This window comes from Mus caroli, unplaced genomic scaffold, assembly GCF_978045245.1.
Source record: "Mus caroli unplaced genomic scaffold, Mus_caroli_1 scaffold_4, whole genome shotgun sequence".
NCBI classification, from domain to species: Eukaryota; Metazoa; Chordata; class Mammalia; order Rodentia; family Muridae; genus Mus; species Mus caroli.
The window spans coordinates 100,033,674-100,054,691 of record NW_028227259.1 but is presented as its reverse complement, the minus strand read 5'-3'; the positions used below and the strand labels follow the sequence as shown (position 1 = coordinate 100,054,691).

Here is a 21,018-nt window from a genome sequence, read left to right as displayed (position 1 = left end):
ACTGTCATGTCACCTATGCAGTGAATGGTGGGATCACAGGTGTGAACTGTCATGTCACCTATGCAGTGAATGCTGGGATCACAGGTGTGAACTGTCATGTCACCTATGCAGTGAATGCTGGGATCACAGGTGTGAACTGTCATGTCAGCTGTGCAGTGAATGCTGGGATCACAGGTGTGCACTGCCACATCAGCTGTGCAGTAAGTGCTGGGATCACAGGTGTGAACTGCCACGTCAGCTGTGCCATGCAGAGGTTGACCATGAAAGGCAAGCACTCAGCGCGTGCACGCGTGCGCAGTGCGCGGGCGGGCCGTCGTGGGCGCCGCTCCCGGCAGCTGGGTGCCTGAAGGAGCCGGGACCGCGGGGGCGCGGGTGCTCCGGGCGGAGGCCGCGTGTAATGTTCAAGCCCAGAAATGCCTTATGTGGATCGACAGAATCGCATCTGTGGTTTTCTAGACATTGAAGAAAATGAGAACAGTGGGAAATTCCTTCGACGGTATTTCATCCTGGATACCAGAGAAGACAGCTTTGTATGGTACATGGATAATCCACAGAACCTGCCTTCAGGATCATCACGGGTTGGAGCCATTAAACTTACCTACATTTCAAAGTTATGAATGCAGGAATGAGAAAATACTTTCTACAAGCTAATGATCAGCAGGACTTAGTGGAGTGGGTAAATGTCTTGAACAAAGCTATAAAAATTACAGTACCAAAGCAGTCAGACTCACAGCCGGCCTCTGACAGCCTGAGTCGCCAAGGTGACTGGGTAAGAAGCAAGTGTCTTACAGAACTGATATTGTCGGTGGTGTGCCCATCATCACGCCAACGCAGAAAGAAGAAGTAAACGAAGGTGGTGAGAATCTTGATAGAAACAATTTGAAACGGTCACAGAGCCATCTTCCTTACTTTGCTCCTAAGCCACCTTCAGACAGTGCAGTTATCAAAGCTGGGTATTGTGTGAAACAAGGAGCGGTGATGAAAAACTGGAAGAGAAGATATTTTCAATTGGATGAAAACACAATAGGCTACTTCAAATCTGAACTGGAGAAGGAACCTCTGCGGGTGATACTACTTAAAGAAGTGCATAAAGTCCAGGAGTGCAAGCAGAGTGACATAATGATGAGGGACAACCTGTTTGAAATCGTGACGACATCTCGGACTTTCTATGTGCAGGCTGATAGCCCCGAAGAGATGCACAGCTGGATTAAAGCAGTCTCTGGCGCCATCGTAGCACAGCGGGGACCTGGCAGGTCATCCTCTTCTATGCGGCAGGCCAGAAGGCTGTCGAACCCTTGTATACAGAGGAGCATTCCGGCTGGCCTTCAGAACCCAAATTCACTGTCCGTCCTGCCGGGGCCGCAGCCACCGCCTCACATTCCCCAGCCTCTCGCAGCCACTCTCTGGTCTCAGGCTGTGCCATGGAGAAGCGAGGAGTTTACCAATCTCTTGCCAAGGTCAAGCCAGGGAACTTCAAGGTCCAGACTGTCTCTCCAAGAGAGCCAGCTTCCAAAGTGACTGAACAGGCTTTGCTCAGACCTCAGAGTAAAAACGGCCCTCAGGGAGAAGATGGCGAGCCAGTGGACTTAGATGACGCCAGCCTGCCAGTCAGCGATGTGTGAGGAGGCGCGTGTGGGCTGCCTGCATTGCCTGCACCACTCACCCTCAGTGTCCTTCCGTGAGGCTTCTCGCCAAAGATGATAGAGGGTGAATGATCTCAGTGCATATGTCATGCTGCCTTGTGGGTGGACTCTTAAGTCGGCAAACCAAGAATTTAGGGAGTGGCCAAGTCAACATCATTCTTTAAGAAAGGAAGGAAAAAAGCTGTGTCCATAGTGACTGTTTGAAGCTTTATATGTTTGGGTGGTGAAAATGTGTGTGTGATTTTTTTTTCTTAAGTGACTTTGAAATTTTAAATAACAATTTAAAACATTAAAATTTCTTATTATCTTGGTCATTTAAACATGCTAATATGACTCCCTTTGAAATATTCAATATTTACACATTCTTATCAGCTAAAATTATCAAGTGGGCCATTCCCAGACAAAAATTTCTAATCTCATGAGGTCTGTGGTGCTGCAGAATTATACTGCAATGTGGACTGTTGAGAAATTCTAACCATTTATGATATTCTGGCTGTCCAGGTGAGTGGAAAATTTTGCATAGATTTGACTAGATGATTGGTTTAGGTGGCAGTGGAACAGGGCAAGCAGAAGTGGGGAGACTGGAGGTCAGCTATAGCTAAGATTGTTTTTTTCTGGGGAGGGACTTTTTTATTTTTATTTTGGAGATTGGAATTCTCTGTGTAGCCATGGCTGTCCTTGAACTCTCTCTGTAAACCAGGCTGCCCTTGAACTTGTGATCCTTCTGCCTCAGTTGCCTCCCAAATTATAGGGTTATGTCACCAACTTGCAGCCTGAGACACTTGTTTTAAAAAGCTCAATATTTTATTTCAGTAAAAATTATTTGGTCATAAATTTGGGGAAGAGCTGATTTTTTTTTTTAAATCAAAGTTTTGTAAATAGATCTTACTTCTGAATTTGAATCGGTGGAAGACCTCAGTTCACATGCTAAGTCAAAACGGCCCTTAGTCACAGCCTTGTCGTGGCCTCTCCCTTGTCATCAGTAGTAACCTATACTCAGGTGCCTGTGTCTTCTCATCTCACTTAGGATCGTACCCCAAAGTCCTACATGATTGGCTTTAAATGTCCAAGAAAACTAATTACAGTAGCGTAGTTTGATAGGTTAAATAAGATCGCATTTTATATCAGAGACACCAGATTGTTGGTGTTCAACTACCTGTGCAATATTTATGTCTTGAAAACCAGATCTGAGTATGCATTGAACAGTGGGGATATTATAAACAGAAGCGCCTCTCTGAAGAACCCAGTTTCCGGTGTTGAGTGATAGACTGGTTTGAGCAAGTACTGTTTTGTGGCCACATCTTAAGTGTTTCCTTTCTCCCGGGCTGCTGCTCTGTGGTATTTCCAGTCTCAGACTTGTGTTTTGCAGTCATGGTGTTAGTGTTCTGCCTTTTTACGTTCTAAGACTGCTTGTTAGAGGACGGACGATTTGCTACAGTGGTCTAGAGTTAAAATGTGCTCTTTCGTTGCCCAGCCCAAGAACGTACCACTCACCTTTTGTATTCATAAGCTAATATGTTAGAGTTCTATGTAGTTTTCTCTTGTGCACCTGCATCAGAAAACCATAGGACAACGAGGTGGCTAGGCAGTTATCACCCTTCTGCTGCTGTATCCATCACCCAGGCTCTCTTACAAGTTCCTTGTTGATGCACAAGCCTAGGGACCTTTGTACAGACTCTGGCAGTATTGATGAGCCTGGCACTGTTTGCTTTGGTGCAGCCTCCACAGTGCGTGTTCATTTTATCAGATTTTGGTATCGGTAATTTGATATATTTCATGGTGGTAAAATATTAGCTCTATTTTGGGACTTTTTATAGAATTACATTTATTCAAATACATAGGAATATGTTCTTGTGATTATCAGGATCTCCTAATATTTATCTCAATTCTTTTGTAAGCTTGTGGAAATTATTTAAGTATTTTAAAGCATATTTTCTTGTAAATATGTCCTACCTGAAGTGTCAGCAGTTAAGTTAATACCGTGTTATCTGCTGTATTTTCCCTGTGTGTATAACGTATCTCCTTTCAGAACAGGAATGTGCCTCCTGATGTTTACTGTTACCCTGCTGTCTTTGTAGGTCCAGTCGGTGGAACACTGTAATGACTTGAGAATAAATGCTCAGAGTTCATTTTCAAAAAAAAAAAAAAAAAAAAAAGAAAGGCAAGCACTCTGCTCCACACCTAGAAAAGGCTCCTTTTCTTTTGATGTCTGCAATAGTTGCTTCTTTTTTTATTCCTGTTTGATCATCTGTGTCTTCTCCTTTTATCCCCCTGAGTGGTTTAACTCAAAGGTAAATAATTTTCAATGAACTAGGTTTACATTCTTTTATTTCCCCTTATGAATTACTAGTTTATTGATTTCACTGATTTTATTCATATCTTCATTATTTAGCATCGGCTCACTTTGAATTCAATTTGTTTTTCTTTTCTCTAGATTCTTAACATTAAATCTTGTATCATTAATCTTAAACCTTTATTTTTCATAATGTAAACTTGAATACTCCAAATTTCCCCCATGGCACCACTGTACCTACATTCTGTAAGTCAGGCTATATTGCATTTTCATTATTATTCAGACAGAAATCTAATATATCATCTCTTGTGATAGATTAGCCCATAAACCACTTGGAGGTATGTTTACTCTCCAAATACTTGCAGGGTTTTCAATATCCCCTCATCAGCTATTACTGATTCATTTTGCTCTGTTCAAAGAACACTATAGGATTTCAAGGGTTTAAATTTCTTTTGGCTTTTTCTAGTCCTTCTGAGTCTTTCTTAGTGACTGTCCCATGTGATTCTGAAAATAATGTGAGTGCGTTTGAGTGGATTATTCTATATGTGGTCTATCTATGTCTACGTCAGTGTGTTTGAGTGGATTATTTTATACAAAGCCTATCTATGTGTACATTAGTGTGAGTGGATTATTCTATACAAGGACTATCTATGTCTCTGTTAGTTTCCTTGATATTGCTTTTCCATTGTTCTATCTTCTTACTTAATTTTCTCTAGCAGTTATACTAAATGATAAGAGAGATGAGCAGACATTTTTTAACTATTCTGACCTTACCTATTTCTATTATTAGTTCTGTCCACCCCCATTTTGTTTTTCTGAAGTTGTGTAATTAGATGCATACTCAGGTATGATTATGTGTATCATGACTTCTTTATCATGATGATATCTTTCTCATCTCTAATCTTTTTGGTCCTGATATGTTACTCTTGTTTATTTCTGACAAAAAGCAAGTAGTTGGGTTTTATTACACCTTCATTCTGATGGGAATTTCATTTTTGCATTATTAGATATAAGTTATAAATATAAATAACACAACGCCAAGTGAGATAACAATTGATCTATAGTAGAGAATATAAGTAATATTATCTATTTTCTAAAATGAATTATTCCAGATTAATTTCTTTTGTTATCAAAGTTGGTAAGAATGCCGACATATCTTCCTCTTTTTATGACCCTTATGACCTAATGGTCAAAAAAAAAAAAAAAAGTACCATAGACTCTTGCTTTCTAGCTACTGTGAGATGCCGTTGACATTCTCTCTGGCTGTGATCCAGTGAGATATGCTCATCCTCTCTCAAGTGCTGAGCTGCTTTCAAGGCTGAGATGATTGGTGCTTGCTTTGGGTGTCCAAGGACCACTTGTAACCAGTTGTACCAAGAATTATTTGATAACATTTGTAGTTATGCACAGTATGGCTGATATGCAACAGGCATCTCAAGTGTTCTGACTATACCTTGTATTGCTGCCTCAGGCCTGGTTCTGTTTTGTGCTGTGTTTCCTGGAAGGCATGACTAGTGCATGCGCTCTTTCTCATGTGCTCTCTCACTTCCTCTCACTCTCTTGTTCTCTCACTCTCTTGCTCTCTCACTCTCTCACTTCTGTGTGAGTTTAAGAACGATCATCATATCAGAGTTTGAAGGAGAACTGCTTAGCAGTTACTTCCCTCTGGCTCTCTGTTCCATGGTTTTGTAAATGGGTTTCCATCTTCATCCTGGGTGAGCCGGCTCTTCTCTGTAGTCCTTCCTGTCCACATTCTCTCTGGGTCCAGCAAACAGCTTTGTACTCTTGTACCTTCATGTCAGGATGACAGTGCCATTCTAATGAACAATGGTTTTAAGCAAAAGGCATCTCCCTCTAGTTCTTTCTCCCACTTAGGCCTTCCTCATGTCAGATTAAAGACTGCCTTTAGTCTGCTCTGAAAACCATCCTTTTCCATGGCTCCTGCTCTGTCTCCAGCTCACAGTAGCCAGCTTAGCTGTGTGCCTTCTCCATCACAATGGACCCTGCCCCCACCCACTTAGAAAGCCAGAATTCTCCAAATCTTGCTTTTAAAACTAATCCATTGCACAGCATCACAGTCACACTCCACTGTATTAGTCACCATCATGAATGCCAGCCCTAAGTTCACCATTAAGATCATCAGAGGGAGTGAAGTGGGAGGAGGGCAGAAGAGATGTGCCTTAATATGACACTGAGTTCCTTTCTATTGAAGAAAATGCAGAACAGGAAGCTAATGATGAGACACAGGAAGAAGATGAATGAGGATGAAGATGGTAATAAGGAGGAAGGTAAATATTGGATGAGTCTGAGGCAACCACTACCAAAAGATTACTCGAAGATAACAATGTTGATACCAAGCAGTAATGATGCTGATGGTGGTGATGGTGGCGGTAGTAGTGATGATGATGATGATGATAATGTATATGTGTATATACATATATTCATAAATACATAAAAACAACCTTCTCAGTCTATAGAATATTACTTGTAAGCATATTTTCAGAGCTGTGGTCAGTAACTTTTTATAAGATGGCCAAACTAACCCAAGGAACTTCATCATATTTGTGACTTGACTTGTATGAGACCAAGTTTATTAAAATCTCAAGAGAGGCTGGTGAGAAAGAAATGGATAAGATACATTGTTAAGGAATTGTTAAAATACATTGTTAAGAAGTTGTTAAGATACACTGTTAAGACACATTGTTAAGGATGGGAAAGCAATGACAAAATAAGCCTGTTCTAGAATCCCAGCTACTCCTTTTGATGCATTATGGTCTGTTACTGGTTGGTTTGAATGGAACACTCAAAATGGTCAATGATAGAAATTTCCTTTTTTATTCCGGACATTCATGTTATGTATTCACTTATAAGTGGATATTAGCCATTAAGTAAAGGATACCCACATTACACTACACAGACCCAAAGAAGCTAAACAAGAAGGAAGGCCCAAGTGAGGACTCTTGAATCTCAATTGGAAGGGGAAATAAAATAGTCATAGGAGACAGGTGGAGGGAGGGAACTGGATGGGAGAGGGGATGGGGATGGGGATGGGAATGGGGAGAGGAATGAGAGAGTCAAGATCAGGTGTGGGGAGAGACAGGAGTGAGGGCCAAATGGCCAGGAAAATGAATGGAAATCTGTAGTTGGCAGGGGCAGGGATGTGGGGAGCATCCAGGAAGTGCCAGAGACCTGGTATAGGGAAGCCTCCTAGGAGTCTAGGAGGTGACTTTTGCTGAGATCCATTTCAGTGAGGATATGTAACCTGAAGAGGTCACCTCCTGTTGCCAGGCAGGATCTCCATGGAGGGCTAAGGACACCAACCCACCCACAAAACTTTGGATCCAAAATTTGTCCAGTCTACAGGAAATGCATGACAAAATTGGATTAGAGACTGGAAATGGCCAGCCAATAACCCAACTTGAGATCCATCCCATGGGCAAGTATTAATCCCTGATACTATTAATGATACTCTGTTATGCTTTCAGACAGCAGCATAGCATAACTGGCTTTTGAGAGGCTCCACCTAGCAACTGACTGAAACAGATGCAGGACACACAGCCAAATATTGGATGGAGCTCAGAGACACCTATGGAAGAATTGCAGGGGAGGATTGAGGGCCCCTAAGAAGATAGGAACTCCACAGAAAAAGCAACAGAGTTAACTAACCTGGACCCTTGAGGGCTCTGACAGACTGACAGAGCAAAGACTGACAGACCAAAGAGCATGCATGAGCTGGACTTATGCCCCCTGCACATGTGTAGCAGATGTGCAGCTTGGTCTTCATGTGGGTCCCACAAAAATGGGAGTGGGGCTGACCCTATAGCTGTTGCTTATCTGTAGAACCTATTCCCCTAACTGGGCTGCTTGTCTGGCCTTGGTGGGAGAGGATAAGCATAGCCCTACAGAGAGTTGAGGTACAAGGGTCAGAGGACACCCAGGGGAGGGCTCTATTCTCTCAGAAGAGGAGGGGAGGGGAAATATGTGGAGGGCCTCTGTGTGTGTGTGTGTGTGTATGTGGGGGGAACAATGACCAGGAAAGTGGGCAGTGATCAGGATGTAAAGTGAATAGATAAATAAACAGGAAAAAAACATATGAAGTAAAACAACAGCAACAACTTTTCCTTTTTCACCTTTGTTGGCCATGACTATTTCCTTTTTTTTCTTGTCTTGTTTGATATATGCACAAAACACAAAACTGTTGTATAATGACAGCTGTAATTCTAGTCTGTTGAGTTGTTTTAATAAGCATTTCCCTCTGTAGATTCTCTTTTTATTTATTCTGTGTGTGTGTGTGTGTGTGTGTGTGTGTGTGCGCGTGCGTGCATGCACGCATGTGCGTGCACATGCCTGCACACATGTGTGTGCACATAGAGTACACGTACATGTGCAGATGATTGTGGAGGTCAGAGCTAGACAATGGCGTCTTCCTCAGTTGCTCTCCACCTTATTTTTTTGAGACTAAACCCAGTACTCATTGATTGATCTAGCCTGGATGGTCAGAGGGATTCCAGAGAGCTCTCTCTCTGCCTCCCCAGTGCTAGGATTACAGGTCCATACCATTGCGTCTGCCTTAAAAAAATAATCCTTGTGTCCTCATACTTTGCAAAACATCTACACATGGCTTCTTTATGTGGAGAAATCAAACCTGGGTCAGCTTAGGCTTCCTTGAAACATGCAATCTCCTTGGGATGGTAAAAATACCTCCAAGAATGAACATGCAGTGTTTATGTCAGCTGCAGTGTGTCACAACCATCGTATACTACTAGCTCTGAGAAGGTAGGAGGCACATGCAGTTTTTATGTTTTTACTCGTGGAAGCTGCACAGTGTCATAGCCATGATATGCTACTAGCCAAGACTGTTGAGTCTTAATGGACTGGGTCTTTTTTTGGGTGTGTGAGCTTTCAACCCATCACCGGGCTTCATGAGTCTTGACAGAATCTCCTGCATGCTCTGTGCTGTGTGCCCTCTCAGGTGTTGGCAGATGGGTGGAGAGGAGGGTAGGGCACTGAGGAAGCTCAGTAGCAGAAGTGTTGGCAATTAAGTTTATTCACCATTCTTTTTGCTCCAGAGGAGTGAGACCTCCTGAAGCTTAGACAACATAATTTTCATTAATATGTGATATTAGAACACTCCAGAAAACCAGCTCTTCCCAGTTTCATTGTCTCTAAGTCATAATTGGTCACGTCTGTGCACCAGATGGAAGAACTCTGGAGTGGGAAAAGGCAAGAAATGGTAGCAATAGATCCAAGGATCTGTTAATATTCAGAGATGTGGCTGTGTAGTTCTCTACAGAGAAAAAAAAAATGCTGGGACTCTGCTCAGTTGGCTCTGTACAGGGATGTGGTGCTGGAAGCTGTGGAAACCTGGTTTCTCTGTGTATGATAACTTCCCTCTAGGATTACTGACTTTACCCAAAGTGTTTCAGTTCCTTCTATTATATAATGTGTTGCTCTGTGAGCTTCTGCTTTTTAATTAGTTCTTTGAGAATTTCGTACAAAATGTTTTGGTCCTATCGAGCCCCTCCCTTAACTCCAATACACATTCATAGTCAATGAGGAAGCAAGACACCAAGAGTATGAATTAGAAAGCTCTTTGCCAATGTAAATGAATTTTGAGAAGTCTCAGTTGCACTTGATCTCTGAAAGGGATGTTGTCTACTCTTAAATTACCTGAGGAGTCTCCTTCTACTCCAGTGATTTTTCATCTTTTTTTTTTTTTTTTTTTTTGGTTTTTGAGACAGGGTTTCTCTGTATAGCCCTGGCTGTCTTGGAACTCACTTTGTAGACCAGGCTGGCCTCGAACTCAGAAATCTGCCTGCCTCTGCTTCCCGAGTGCTGGGATTAAAGGTGTGTGCTACCACATCCCGCTTTCAACAAATTTATAAGAGGCAAAGTTTACTTCATGGACCTTAAGGGCCTCTTGCATAATTTGACGACGGTTTTACTGACTTGGTGTCCTAGGAAAACATTCACATATTTATGAAGACATATATAGTCAACATTATAATAAAACAATAAAAGTTATTATTATTATTATTATTATTATTATTATTATTATTAAGACAGGGTCTCACATATCTTAGCCTGACCTCAGACTTGTTCTATGGATTAGGATGGACTTGAACTACTGATCCTCTTGGCTTCACTTTCCAAGTCCTGGGAGTACGAGTGCCCATCATGGTTCACAACCAGCTGTAACTCCGTTTCCAGGGAATCTGATAGCCTTTTCTGGTCTCTTTAGGTACTGAAAACATGTGGTATACACACACACACACACACACACCACTTGTTGATCTGGAACACTGTGTTCTTGACTGCACTGTGAATGTCCTCATAGAGACTTTCTTTCCTTCCTTGTCCTTTCTGTAGCTAGAGGGGTGGAGTTAGCCAGGAAAGCAGCAGCTCAGTGTTTCCCCTCATGGGACTCCCGTAATCATGCTGTGGTATGCAAAGTAGAGTTCAGGAAGAGGGAAAGCAGGGCACAGATCTTCTGGGATAATGCCAGATAAAAAGTTACTGCTATTGTCATAAAGATTATCAGATGATCTTTGATAAAGAAGATTAAAGCATGGTCCCACACACATGTATCACTCACTTGGATCACGGAATTGTCAAAGCCCGTGTTTGGGGTCTAATCCCATTATTGGACAACTATGAAGGCGATACTAGAGGGTGTGAGTCTCTGTCCTAATTACTCTTTACTGCGAAAGGATGCTTCTTTGATGAGGGGTGAGAGATGCACTAATATAAGGATATAAAGATAAGTCCCTAGAGGGGCAGTTTAATATGAAGCCGATTTATCAGAATAATAATAATAGGTTCTCTCCTACGGTCTATGGCCTGTGTAGCCCTGGGTTCCTGCCTCAGTCATCAGTGCCAGGCATGGGGTCCATCAGTGCTTGAGAGTGCCAACTCTTACTGGACCAGCAAGCACAATGTTTCCTAAACCAACTGCTTCTCTATGAATAACCTATCTCACTTTTGTGTCTTGGTTTCCTCAGACATATGTCCTCGTCTTTCTTAAGTCAGGCCTCTCTGTTTGTTCCATGGCTCTGTCTTTTCCTCTCTCATGTTTATCCCATTCTCTTATGTGTTGTACTTTGTCACAAAGGCTTAATAAAATGATTAGTAGTAATCAATGATGGCAGGATTATGGGAATTTAGGCTCTGAGCCTCTGTTTGCTCTCATTCCTATAGGGTTAGTTAGAAATCTTACTGTTAACATTGCTTCATGCTGTATTGCACTAAGCCACCAAAGGGAGGTGATTTAGAAGAAATTAAGGGTCAATAATGTAGAAAGAACAGGTTGTCCAATGAGTCTCCCCATTTGTCTTTGAAGAACTTGGAAAATTAAGACTCACCCTTAAGAGTTGATGGAGCTTTAATCTTGGTCAAAGGGGATGTGATCGGAGGTTAGGCCTCCGAACAGGCCACATATGCAGCCAGGATGATCTGCACTGATGACCTGAAGTGGGTCTTAAGTATGCTGCATAGCATACAACTCTAGTGATTACTTATAGGGGGGTTCTAAGTCTTGATACTCAGAGAACCAAAAAGTCACACATTCCTTAACAGTTACTTAAAAAAAAAAAGCCAATCCCATATCAGCACATCCTTATGTCAAGAGGAATGACAGACACCAACTCTGGAAGTTCCACAGGCAGTGGAGAGTCTGTGAGGTCTTCATGTTCAACCTCTCACCTCATTAGCAGAGACAGCTTGTCCATACATCTTCTTCCTCCACTCCCCAGAATAAATAGAACAGGTCAAGAGTGATTAGAGAAATTACGTTGGACTCAAGGATCTTCATCAACTGGTCCGGCCCTCTCCTTTTACAAGGAGACAGCTGGGACCCTGAGGTACTCAGAGTAATATGTACATACATATGTGCCTGCTTAATATTTATAACATTTTACCTCAGTCTAAAGTTAGAGATAAAGAATCCTCAGAGACATACCAATCCTAAAATTCTCATGCTGTGAAGGGAACTTGGGGTCTCTTGATGGGGCTTGTCTTATACCTCAGAGGGAAATAATTTTAAAGGATGTTCCAAAATTAATTGCTTATCTTATAAAGTTGGGCTCAAAGTTAAAATCCTATCAGTACTGCATCTGGAAAAGATAAAGAGATTGATGACCATGTACAGAAAGCTATACTGTAAATGAGAAGTGTTTCAATTTTACCAGTGTGCACAGTTCTACAATTCCTGTTGATGAATTACCTTCTTTCATTAACGCACATAGACATAGGCACTTGGTTTACAGTTTAGAGTTTGTCTTTAGAGTTTGTCAGGTAGGAAATGGATTCCTTTGAGACCTACAGGATACAGTATCTACTAAACTGTAATGTGTTTTTAGTACATGTGCTTGCTCAGACTTTAATCATGTGCCAACGCACTAAGACCTGGTTAAGAAATAAAACTAGATAGGGCATTCCCAGCTCATATATACAGCTGAATCTGTAGGGAGACTTGAGTGCATGAGACACTGTGGTGTCGAGGGGTCTCGAAACTGAGGACAGAAAATATGCTCTGCAATTATCGTTATGACTTTCTTACTCTTCATTTTTTTTTCCTTCAAGGAAGAACAAATCATTCCTGCTTCTTGAAAGAAGTTTAGGTCAGGTCTTGTGACTTTCCCGGTGAGTTGTAAATAGTGCTCTCTGATCAGTCCTTAGTCTATAGGCAAAGAGTCTTGATTCAATATTTTATCTATTCAACTCCAGATTTCATCTGAAGTGGTAGTCTGAGACTCATGCTTCTCTCTGCTTCAGAGACATGGGCAGCATCTCCATTTCCAGGCTCAGGACTCAGGGCTCAGGGCTGACCCCAACACAAGGTAAAAGTGAAGGTAAGAGGCAGGAAGGGGCTTGGGTGGCACTTGGGTATTTACAGTGTAAGGAAAGCCTTACACTGGCTTTCCTGGGCAGGGGCAGGTATTTGGCTGGCAGCATCTCATTTGGGTTGTGTGTAGGTCCCTGTAGTAATGCAAGGTGACCTTTTCTGCAGAGTGGCACATTGGGGGGTGAGAGAGATGTTTATGTTTGTAATGCCAAATTCCCACTTCACATCCTGCCAAATGTCCAGTCAGTCCATAACTCACTTGAAGCAACTTCCTTTTTGTTATATTATTTGAGGAGGAGATTTTAGATCTTTCTCTCTCTCTACTTTCTTCTTTCTTTTAACAAGATTTGTCTGTATAGCCCTGGCTGTCCTAGAAATTGCTCTGTAAACCAGGATGGCCTAGAACTCAGAGATCCACTTGTCTCTGCCTCCCAAGTGCTGGGATTAGTGGCATGAGCCACTAAGCCTGGTTTGTTTAGACGTGGGGGTTTGAGGAAGTGATGGTGTCATGAATGTGATGACTTAATCGATGGATTGATTCACAGACAGATTTATAATTTGATAGCATTTCTGTAGTAATGCTGAAGTGATAAGAACCAGGAAGGTGGGATTGCAAGCTTGTACAACCACTCTGGAAATCAGTCTGGCGGTTCCTCAGAAAATTGGACATAGTACTACCGGAGGATCCAGCAATACCTCTCCTGGGCATATATCCAGAAGATGTCCCAACCGGTAAAAAGGACACATGCTCCACTATGTTCATAGCAGCCCTATTTATAGTAGCCAGAAGCTGGAAAGAACCCAGATGTCCCTCAACAGAGGAATGGATACAGAAATTATGGTACATTTACACAATGGAGTACTACTCAGCTATTAAAAAGAATGAATTTATGAAATTCCTAGCCAAATGGATGGACCTGGGGGGCATCATCTTGAGTGAAGTAACACAATCACAAAAGAACTCACACAATATGTATTCACTGATAAGTGGATATTAGCCCAAAACTTAGGATACCCAAGATATAAGATACAATTTGATAAACGCATGAAACTCAAGAAGAATGAAGACCAAAGTGTGGACACTGTGCCCCTTCTTAGAATTGGGAACAAAACACCCAGGGAAGGAGTTACAGAGACAAAGTTCGTAGCTGTGATGAAAGGATGGACCATTTAGAGACTGCCGTATCCAGGGATCCTTCCCATAAGCAGCTTCTAAACGCTGACACCATTGCATACACTAGCAAGATTTTGCTGAAAGGACCCAAATATAGCTGTCTCTTGTGAGACGATGCCGGGGCCTAGCAAACACAGGAGTGGATGTTCACAGTCAGCTATTGGATGTATCACAGGGCTCCCAATGGAGAAGCTAGAGAAAGTACCCAAGGAGCTAAAGGGATCTGCAACCCTATTGTTGGAACAACATGATGTACTAACCAGAACCCCGGAGCTCTTGTCTCTAGCTGCATATGTATTGAAAGATGGCCTAGTCGGCCATCATTGGAAAGAGAGGTCCATTGGACTTGCAAACTTTATATGCCCCAATATAGGGGAATGCCAGGGCCAAAAGAATGGGAATGGGTGGGTAGGGAAGTGGGGGGCGCTATGGGGGACTTTTGGGATAGCATTGGAAATGTAACTGAGGAAAATATGTAATAAAAATATTAAAAATTAAAAAAAAAAGAACCAGGAAGGAGGGCCTCATCACAGTAGATTTCTATGCTATAGCTTTAAAGTCTACTTCAAAGGGAGCAAGTGATCCATGCAATAATGTCCCTACATTACTAATAACTTTCTAAAAGAAATTATTTGTGTGTGTATGTGTGTGTCTCTGCAGATTATGGGTTCCAGAGACCAACCTTATGTCATTAGGCTTGGCAGCAAGTGCTTTCTCCTCCTAAGCCATGTTGCCAGCTTTCAGAGTTTATTTCTTGCTTATGTGCAGTGCTTTAATTGGTGGGATGTTTCCCCAGAGTATCAATCTTTTTCTCTAATAGTTTATTGTAGTATAGGCCTCAAGCCTCCTATCCAGATGAGCAGGAAGGAGAGAATGATTAAACACACGGCAACCAGACCTGATAACTTAGACCACTACTTAGACCTGGTAACCAGAAGTGACATACTTACTTCCACTGACACTTAGCAAAAAACTTGTTACAACACTGCATTTATCTAAATGCAATCTTGGTCATCCCCTGTGTGTGTGACAGTTTCTAGTTTAGAATGACACAGTTTGCATGAAGCAGAGACAGTGAGTCACTTAACAAACAGGAACTATCCACAGGCAGGGTAAGTCTCAGCCTTCTGGTATCTTCTGGTATTAGGCAGGTTGGGTATCTTCCATCTACCCTCTTGAGCTACACTGACTCTTTTTCTATTCTTCTTGTTGGGCTTCAGAGAGCTCCCTGACCTTTAGGTTCCATTGAGGGTCAGATGATGAAGAGCACTAACAGACCTAAAGAATGCCTTGGGAAAGAGTTGGGTTCCCATCTCACCTTGCATGACTGCTGAATAGTACCTTTAATTAGCATCCCAGTTCAGGTGACTCTCCACAGTGCTCACTATTTCTGTGTTCTAACATCAGCTGTGTTATATTCAGGGTTTCTATTCCTGCACTATAAACATCATGACCAAGAAGCAAGTTGGGGAGGAAAGGGTTTATTCAACTTACATTGCTGTTCATCACCAAAGGAATTCAGGACTGAAACTTACACAGGAAAGGAACCTGGAGGCAGGAGCTGGTGCAGAAGCCATGGAGGGATGCTGCTTACTGACTTGCTCAGCTTGCTTTTTTTTTTTTTTTCTTTTTTAATAGAACCCAGCCCAGGGATGGCACCACCCACAATGGGCCCTTCCACCCTTGATCACTAATTGAGAAAATGCCTTACAGCTGGAACTCATGGAGGCACTTCCTCAAGGGAGGCTCCTTTCTCTGTGATAACTGCAGCTTGTGTCAATTTGACACACAAAACCAGCCAGTACAAGCTGCTTCTTCCTACCTCTCCAGCACCAATTCCTAACAGAACATCACTGCATCCTTGTGGCTTCTCTATCCTGGCCCATCCTCTAGCAGAACTTTTATTAAATTCTCCTTCAATCAATGTCTACTCCTTTCTGCTGGGATCATGCCTAATCTTCAGTGGGGGATGAGGTGGGTTGTCTGTGGGCCAAGTTGTGAAATACCAGGTGGAAGAGGAATAAGCCATGTGAATGACCCATTTGAACTGCAGGACATTTTATGCAGCTGTAGGAATGCAAGGGATTGTTGGGATATAGTGACTGATCCCCATGAAGGGCCTTTGTGTCTGTTGGTTTTTTGTCAGCAGTATTCAGAATAATCAGGAGGGTCTGAAGTAACTGAGGCTAAGAAATGAAGGTTTCAAATATGATACAGAGAACAGACTAGAAAAGAAGCATCAAGTTTCCACCATACAACCTACCCACACTGATTCTCAGGCTTGTGAACATGTAAGCACAGGAAATAACTGCCTGTAGAAGGGGCATAAGGGAAGCAACGGGAGCTCTAGGCTGGTCCTGGTTTTAGGGAGAGAGCAAGAGGAAAGGTGCAACCATGGCTACCAGAGGTCCCCTCAGCCTTAGCTCTCACTTCTCCATTCATTCATTACTGAAAGGAGCTCGGTGAACTTTAGAAGCTTTCTCCACCTTCCTCTCTCTGTGGGAAGACCACTGATGGTAGAATCATTGGTCACAGAAAAGATGATGGAATTTGTTGGACAGGCAGTTTTCCTAAAATGAATTTGTTACACGAAGTGAGAAATCCCAAACTGGAAAGTCTGAAAGCTGTGATGATAAATCCTACTTGCTAAGTCCCGGAATGATTTAATGTTGCAGGCCACCTCTGAGATATTCCCAAAGACATGAAGATTCATGCAGAGTGGGAATGAGCTCTGGGTGGAAATCTTATGTCTTCCTTTCCTTATGCTTTCTTCATAGAAACTGACACTATCACCTTTAGGTAAATGAGCCTTGCAGTGTTAAATATTCACATAATTATTTTCAATCATTTATTTCAAAATATTATTTCCTCTATTTGTTTTTGCGTAGGGTGTATTAAGAATTTAAAAATAGAATCCCAGAACTTGACATGTGAATGTTAGGTAGAATTTTTCTACCAATCTTGCCCTTAATGATCGGGAACCAGAGGAATTCTGTGTGTACATGTTCCTGTGTAGGGGTGCACATGTATTCGTGCATGTGGTGGCCATGGGTCAATGTTAGGTGTCTTCCTCAATTGCTTCCTCATCTAAGTTTTTGAGACAAGATCTCACTGCACCTGGACATCACCATTTTGGTAGACAGGTGAGGAACATGGGGATCTCTCAGGGATCTCTCTGTCCCTGCCCCCTCAGCATGGGGATTACAGGTATGCAACACTATGCCAGCTGTTTACATGGGAGCCCGGAATCCAATTACAAGACTGTATGCTTATGTGGCAAGCTCTTTACTGGAAGAGCCATCTCCAGGCCCTAAAAGACATTTTAACTTCTACCATCAAAAGAATGTGGCTTGTTTTACCGCAGAGGGAGTGAAAACCTGTTTGGCTGCTTCCCCTTTTGGTGAAGGTACTATGAGTTTATAAAGATTTTAGAAGAGCCTATAAGCTTAAACACAAGAAAATATTCTTGCCCTCCCTTCTGCTAAATCATTTTGACAATGGTCTTCGGACAGGTTCATGTACCAGCACCATTGTGGGGCAGCCTGGTCCCTGGTCTGGAACCCCGGTGACCCTGTGAGTGGTAATTTCCACCTGCATGGAACAGAAGGTGTTTGGTCACACCTCTATGATCCCTGGCTCCTGACACGTAGCTACAGCCTCCCACAGCTCCCCTGTCCCCCGCCCAAAGGTGTGCGGCCATCAGTCCTGTAAGAGCAGCACCAAGCCCTCCCACATGCAAATAAGGTTTTCCCAAAGCTCCCAGACCAAACCAATGAGAAGTACCTGTTGTCAGACCCTTACCCACCTCAAAACTATATAAGAATCCTATCCGGAAGGATTAAGGGTGTGTGAAAGCTATTCAGTCATCCGAGCCCTCTGTCCTAAGAGCTGTAACACTTGGGAAGAGGTCTGCTCTCCTGAAGCACCGCCTGAAGCTTTGCTGCACTCCTCACTGGCTAGTCAGTCTCTTGTCAGCCCAGCCTGACCTGACTTAGTACAGAGCTGCGCGCAGTAGCCAGTAGTGGAGATGGAGGTAGAGCCAATTGCAGCAGCAATAGCAGCGGAATCAACTTCCCCTCCCTGCCCACACTTTCTTCCTTTCGCTGGAACTCACACCAGGCTGGGCCAGAGATGTCTAGTACATAGGACTACACACCCATTTGCAGTGGAACTCCAAAAGTGCTACATTTTTCATGTGATGATGCCTTGCTCTAGTTCAGATTGAAGCAATTGAGGTGAGAAATGTGAGTTCCACCTAAAATACCATGGACAGAAAAGAGAGTCTCAAGTTAGCATGTAGCCTATTCAATGTTATTCATGCATATAATGGCTAAAGCTGTTCACAGAATGACTAGTGCTAAAGCCCTTCGCTTCTGAGAATGGTGTTTTGTTTTGGATCTTCAAGCTGGCCATATTGGCTAGTCAAGTGGAAGTATACTTTAAAAACGTGAAGCATGTTTCAAGTTGGCCCATTTTACTTAGAATTAGGATAAAAATCCTAGCCATGTTCTATGTTTGCTCCGTTTCTAGACCAGGTCAGTATTTATCCAACCAGAGACTACTATGAAGAGGTTGCATTGGTGTTCATCTTTGGTGTTATGTGATCTACTGACAGACCTGGGTGGAAAGCATGTCAATCCGAAGACTGGATATTTATCCACCTCATCTTTATATGCCATGGCACATAACAGGTCACATTTCCCTTCAGGAATTTGAAGTATGAATTACCAAAAGAAAGGGTGTATGTTAGTGGTGTGACCTGAGTGGTCCTAATATGGAGATTATGTTGCCCACATTCTGGTGTAAGTATACTAGCTAGAAGATCCAAAGCAAAACACCATTCTTGGAAGCGAAGGGCTTTAGCACTGGTCATTCTGTGAATGGCTTTAGCCATTATATGCATGAGTAACGTTGAATAGGCTATGTGCTAAGAACTTGAGACTCTCTTTTCTGTCCATGATATTTTAGGTAGAACTCACATTTCTCATCTCAGTTGCTTCAAAGCCTTCTGAATAATCTTAATAGTGTGGCTCTTGTGGAAGCTACCATTCAGCAATCCTGAAACATGAGATGGAAACTTGACACTTCTACTTTCATCTGTCCCTCTTTCAGATCCCTGTTGATGCACTTATTGACAGAACCTCAGTGAAAGGGGTCAAGGGAGCCCAGTCATCCTGAGGGGAACTGAAGGAGATTTTGTGAGTGAGTGTGTGTGAGGGAGTGTGTATATAATCAAAATGCATTGCATACATATATGAAAATGCCAAGAAGACTAAATAATGGCATTAATAAAAAAATTAAAGTAAAAAGAAATTCCCCAATGTTACCTTCTACATCAAGAATTGCTTCCCAAACACACAATGGTATGTGATCTAAGCTTCCAGAGTAACAGTACTGTGTGTGAGTTCAATACTATTTCCAGCTTTCCCATAAGTAGCCTCAGATGCAGTTCCTTTGCTTTCATTGAGATTGTTAGGATGCTGTAGTAACACTCATGATCAGATCAGAAGTTACAATAAACAATTTTCCTCATCCTCTTTCCACTTAAATGTTTCAATGTGATTTGAGAGACATGGTATAAAATCTGAACTCTGAAGTTTGGGTGTATAAGAGGTCCCTAAATTACTGGGCACTTGTGGGAAGTAGTAGGTTGGACCATGTGCCATGATGGGGCAGACTCAAGCTAATTTCACACTGTGACTTTTATGAGCTAAGGAACTCATAAGCACAGGTGAGAATTCCCACTGGAGAGCAAAACAAGTGAAAGAGCTTACGCAGGTTCTGACTGTAGAGAGAAGAAAGAAGAAAAGTACAAGACAGTCAGAGGTCCCTTCCACCATAGTGTCTCATCCCTAGGCTCATTTGTCCATCACCACAAATGTACGAGGATTCACATAGAATGTGAGTATGTACAAGCCCCTGGACCTGCAACCCAAGAAGTCTAGAGCCACATGACACTGGATCACCATGCACGAACCAGACTCAAAAGGAAAACCTCAGGAATGTGAGTGTGAATCAAGACAACCCGTTTTATGGAGTGGGTGAGAAAGGTAAAGGCGCCACTTTGGATATGGGTAAGCATGGATCGAGTTCCTCTTCTACACAGACTTGCTTGGTTGACACTTTCCATTCTGTTTCCACCTAGTCCTTCATCACTCAGTCCAAGTCAGAGCTTTTAGTCAGTTACCTTCCTGGGTGATTATCTGCAAGAGCAAGAACTACAAAAGTCCCCAAAGCAGTCAACCAGCATGGTCTAATTCAGTAGTAAACAACTGGTGTCTGAGGCCAAATTCAATAGAGAAGCAGTGCTCCCCTTGGCATGACCAGCAACCTGAGGAATTGATGACCTTGTAAACCCACCTGCTTAGAGCAAAATTTCATTGATGATACCAGAGATTCATGCTTGATGGATTCCCAGTGAGTAAGAGATTTCCACTGTTGAGGGATAAAGCTTTTTTTTTCAGCACAATTTTAGTACATAAACACTTGAAAAATGAAAATGTAAAGGCTGTTCATGTTTTCAGCCTGGAAAACTATGTGCAAATAGTGGACACATTTGTGCCCTATATCTGCTCAGTCTGAAAATGATAAATATGCAAATAATATTCAATATATGCCTTGGTATTTGTAACTCAAATCCACACAGATGCCTGCATTATTAAATCTACAGATTTCATTGGGTTGATATACTTCTGTTAGTGTTTGGTTATAGCTTTTCTTTTATAAGATTGTGTCTTAAAAATTAACTGTAATTCTAAGACAGAAATCTGCCTAACAAGTGGAAGGTTGCTACTCCTTTAAATAAATCACTGTAATCTCTTTAGCCAGAATGGAACCTTCCCATACAGATGAAAAAAAGAGCTGTGATTTAATGGACTTTGAGAAACCACTTCTTTAAAACAACAACAAATCAAATTAAACTCTATTATTACAGTTTTACAAATCAGGAAAAAAACACATATGAAAATGTTATAATTTGCTTTATCTTGGTGAAAGTATGAAAACACTCCAGAGTACTGGAAAAGCTGTTTCCTAACAAGAAAAGCAGATAGCCATATTGTATGTC

The 21,018-nt window shown here is 42.2% G+C and overlaps 1 protein-coding gene across 1 annotated transcript; it reads left to right on the top strand.

Annotated features, from left to right (window-relative positions):
• Positions 1 to 292: 292 nt before the first annotated feature.
• On the top strand, positions 293 to 1,898 carry LOC147005297 (pleckstrin homology domain-containing family A member 1-like). The gene is given in 4 exon segments (XM_085836886.1): positions 293 to 609; positions 612 to 764; positions 767 to 1,275; positions 1,308 to 1,898. Coding segments are annotated over 4 exon segments (1,173 nt in total). The 5' UTR covers positions 293 to 413; the 3' UTR covers positions 1,623 to 1,898.
• The last annotated feature ends 19,120 nt before the right edge of the window (positions 1,899 to 21,018 follow it).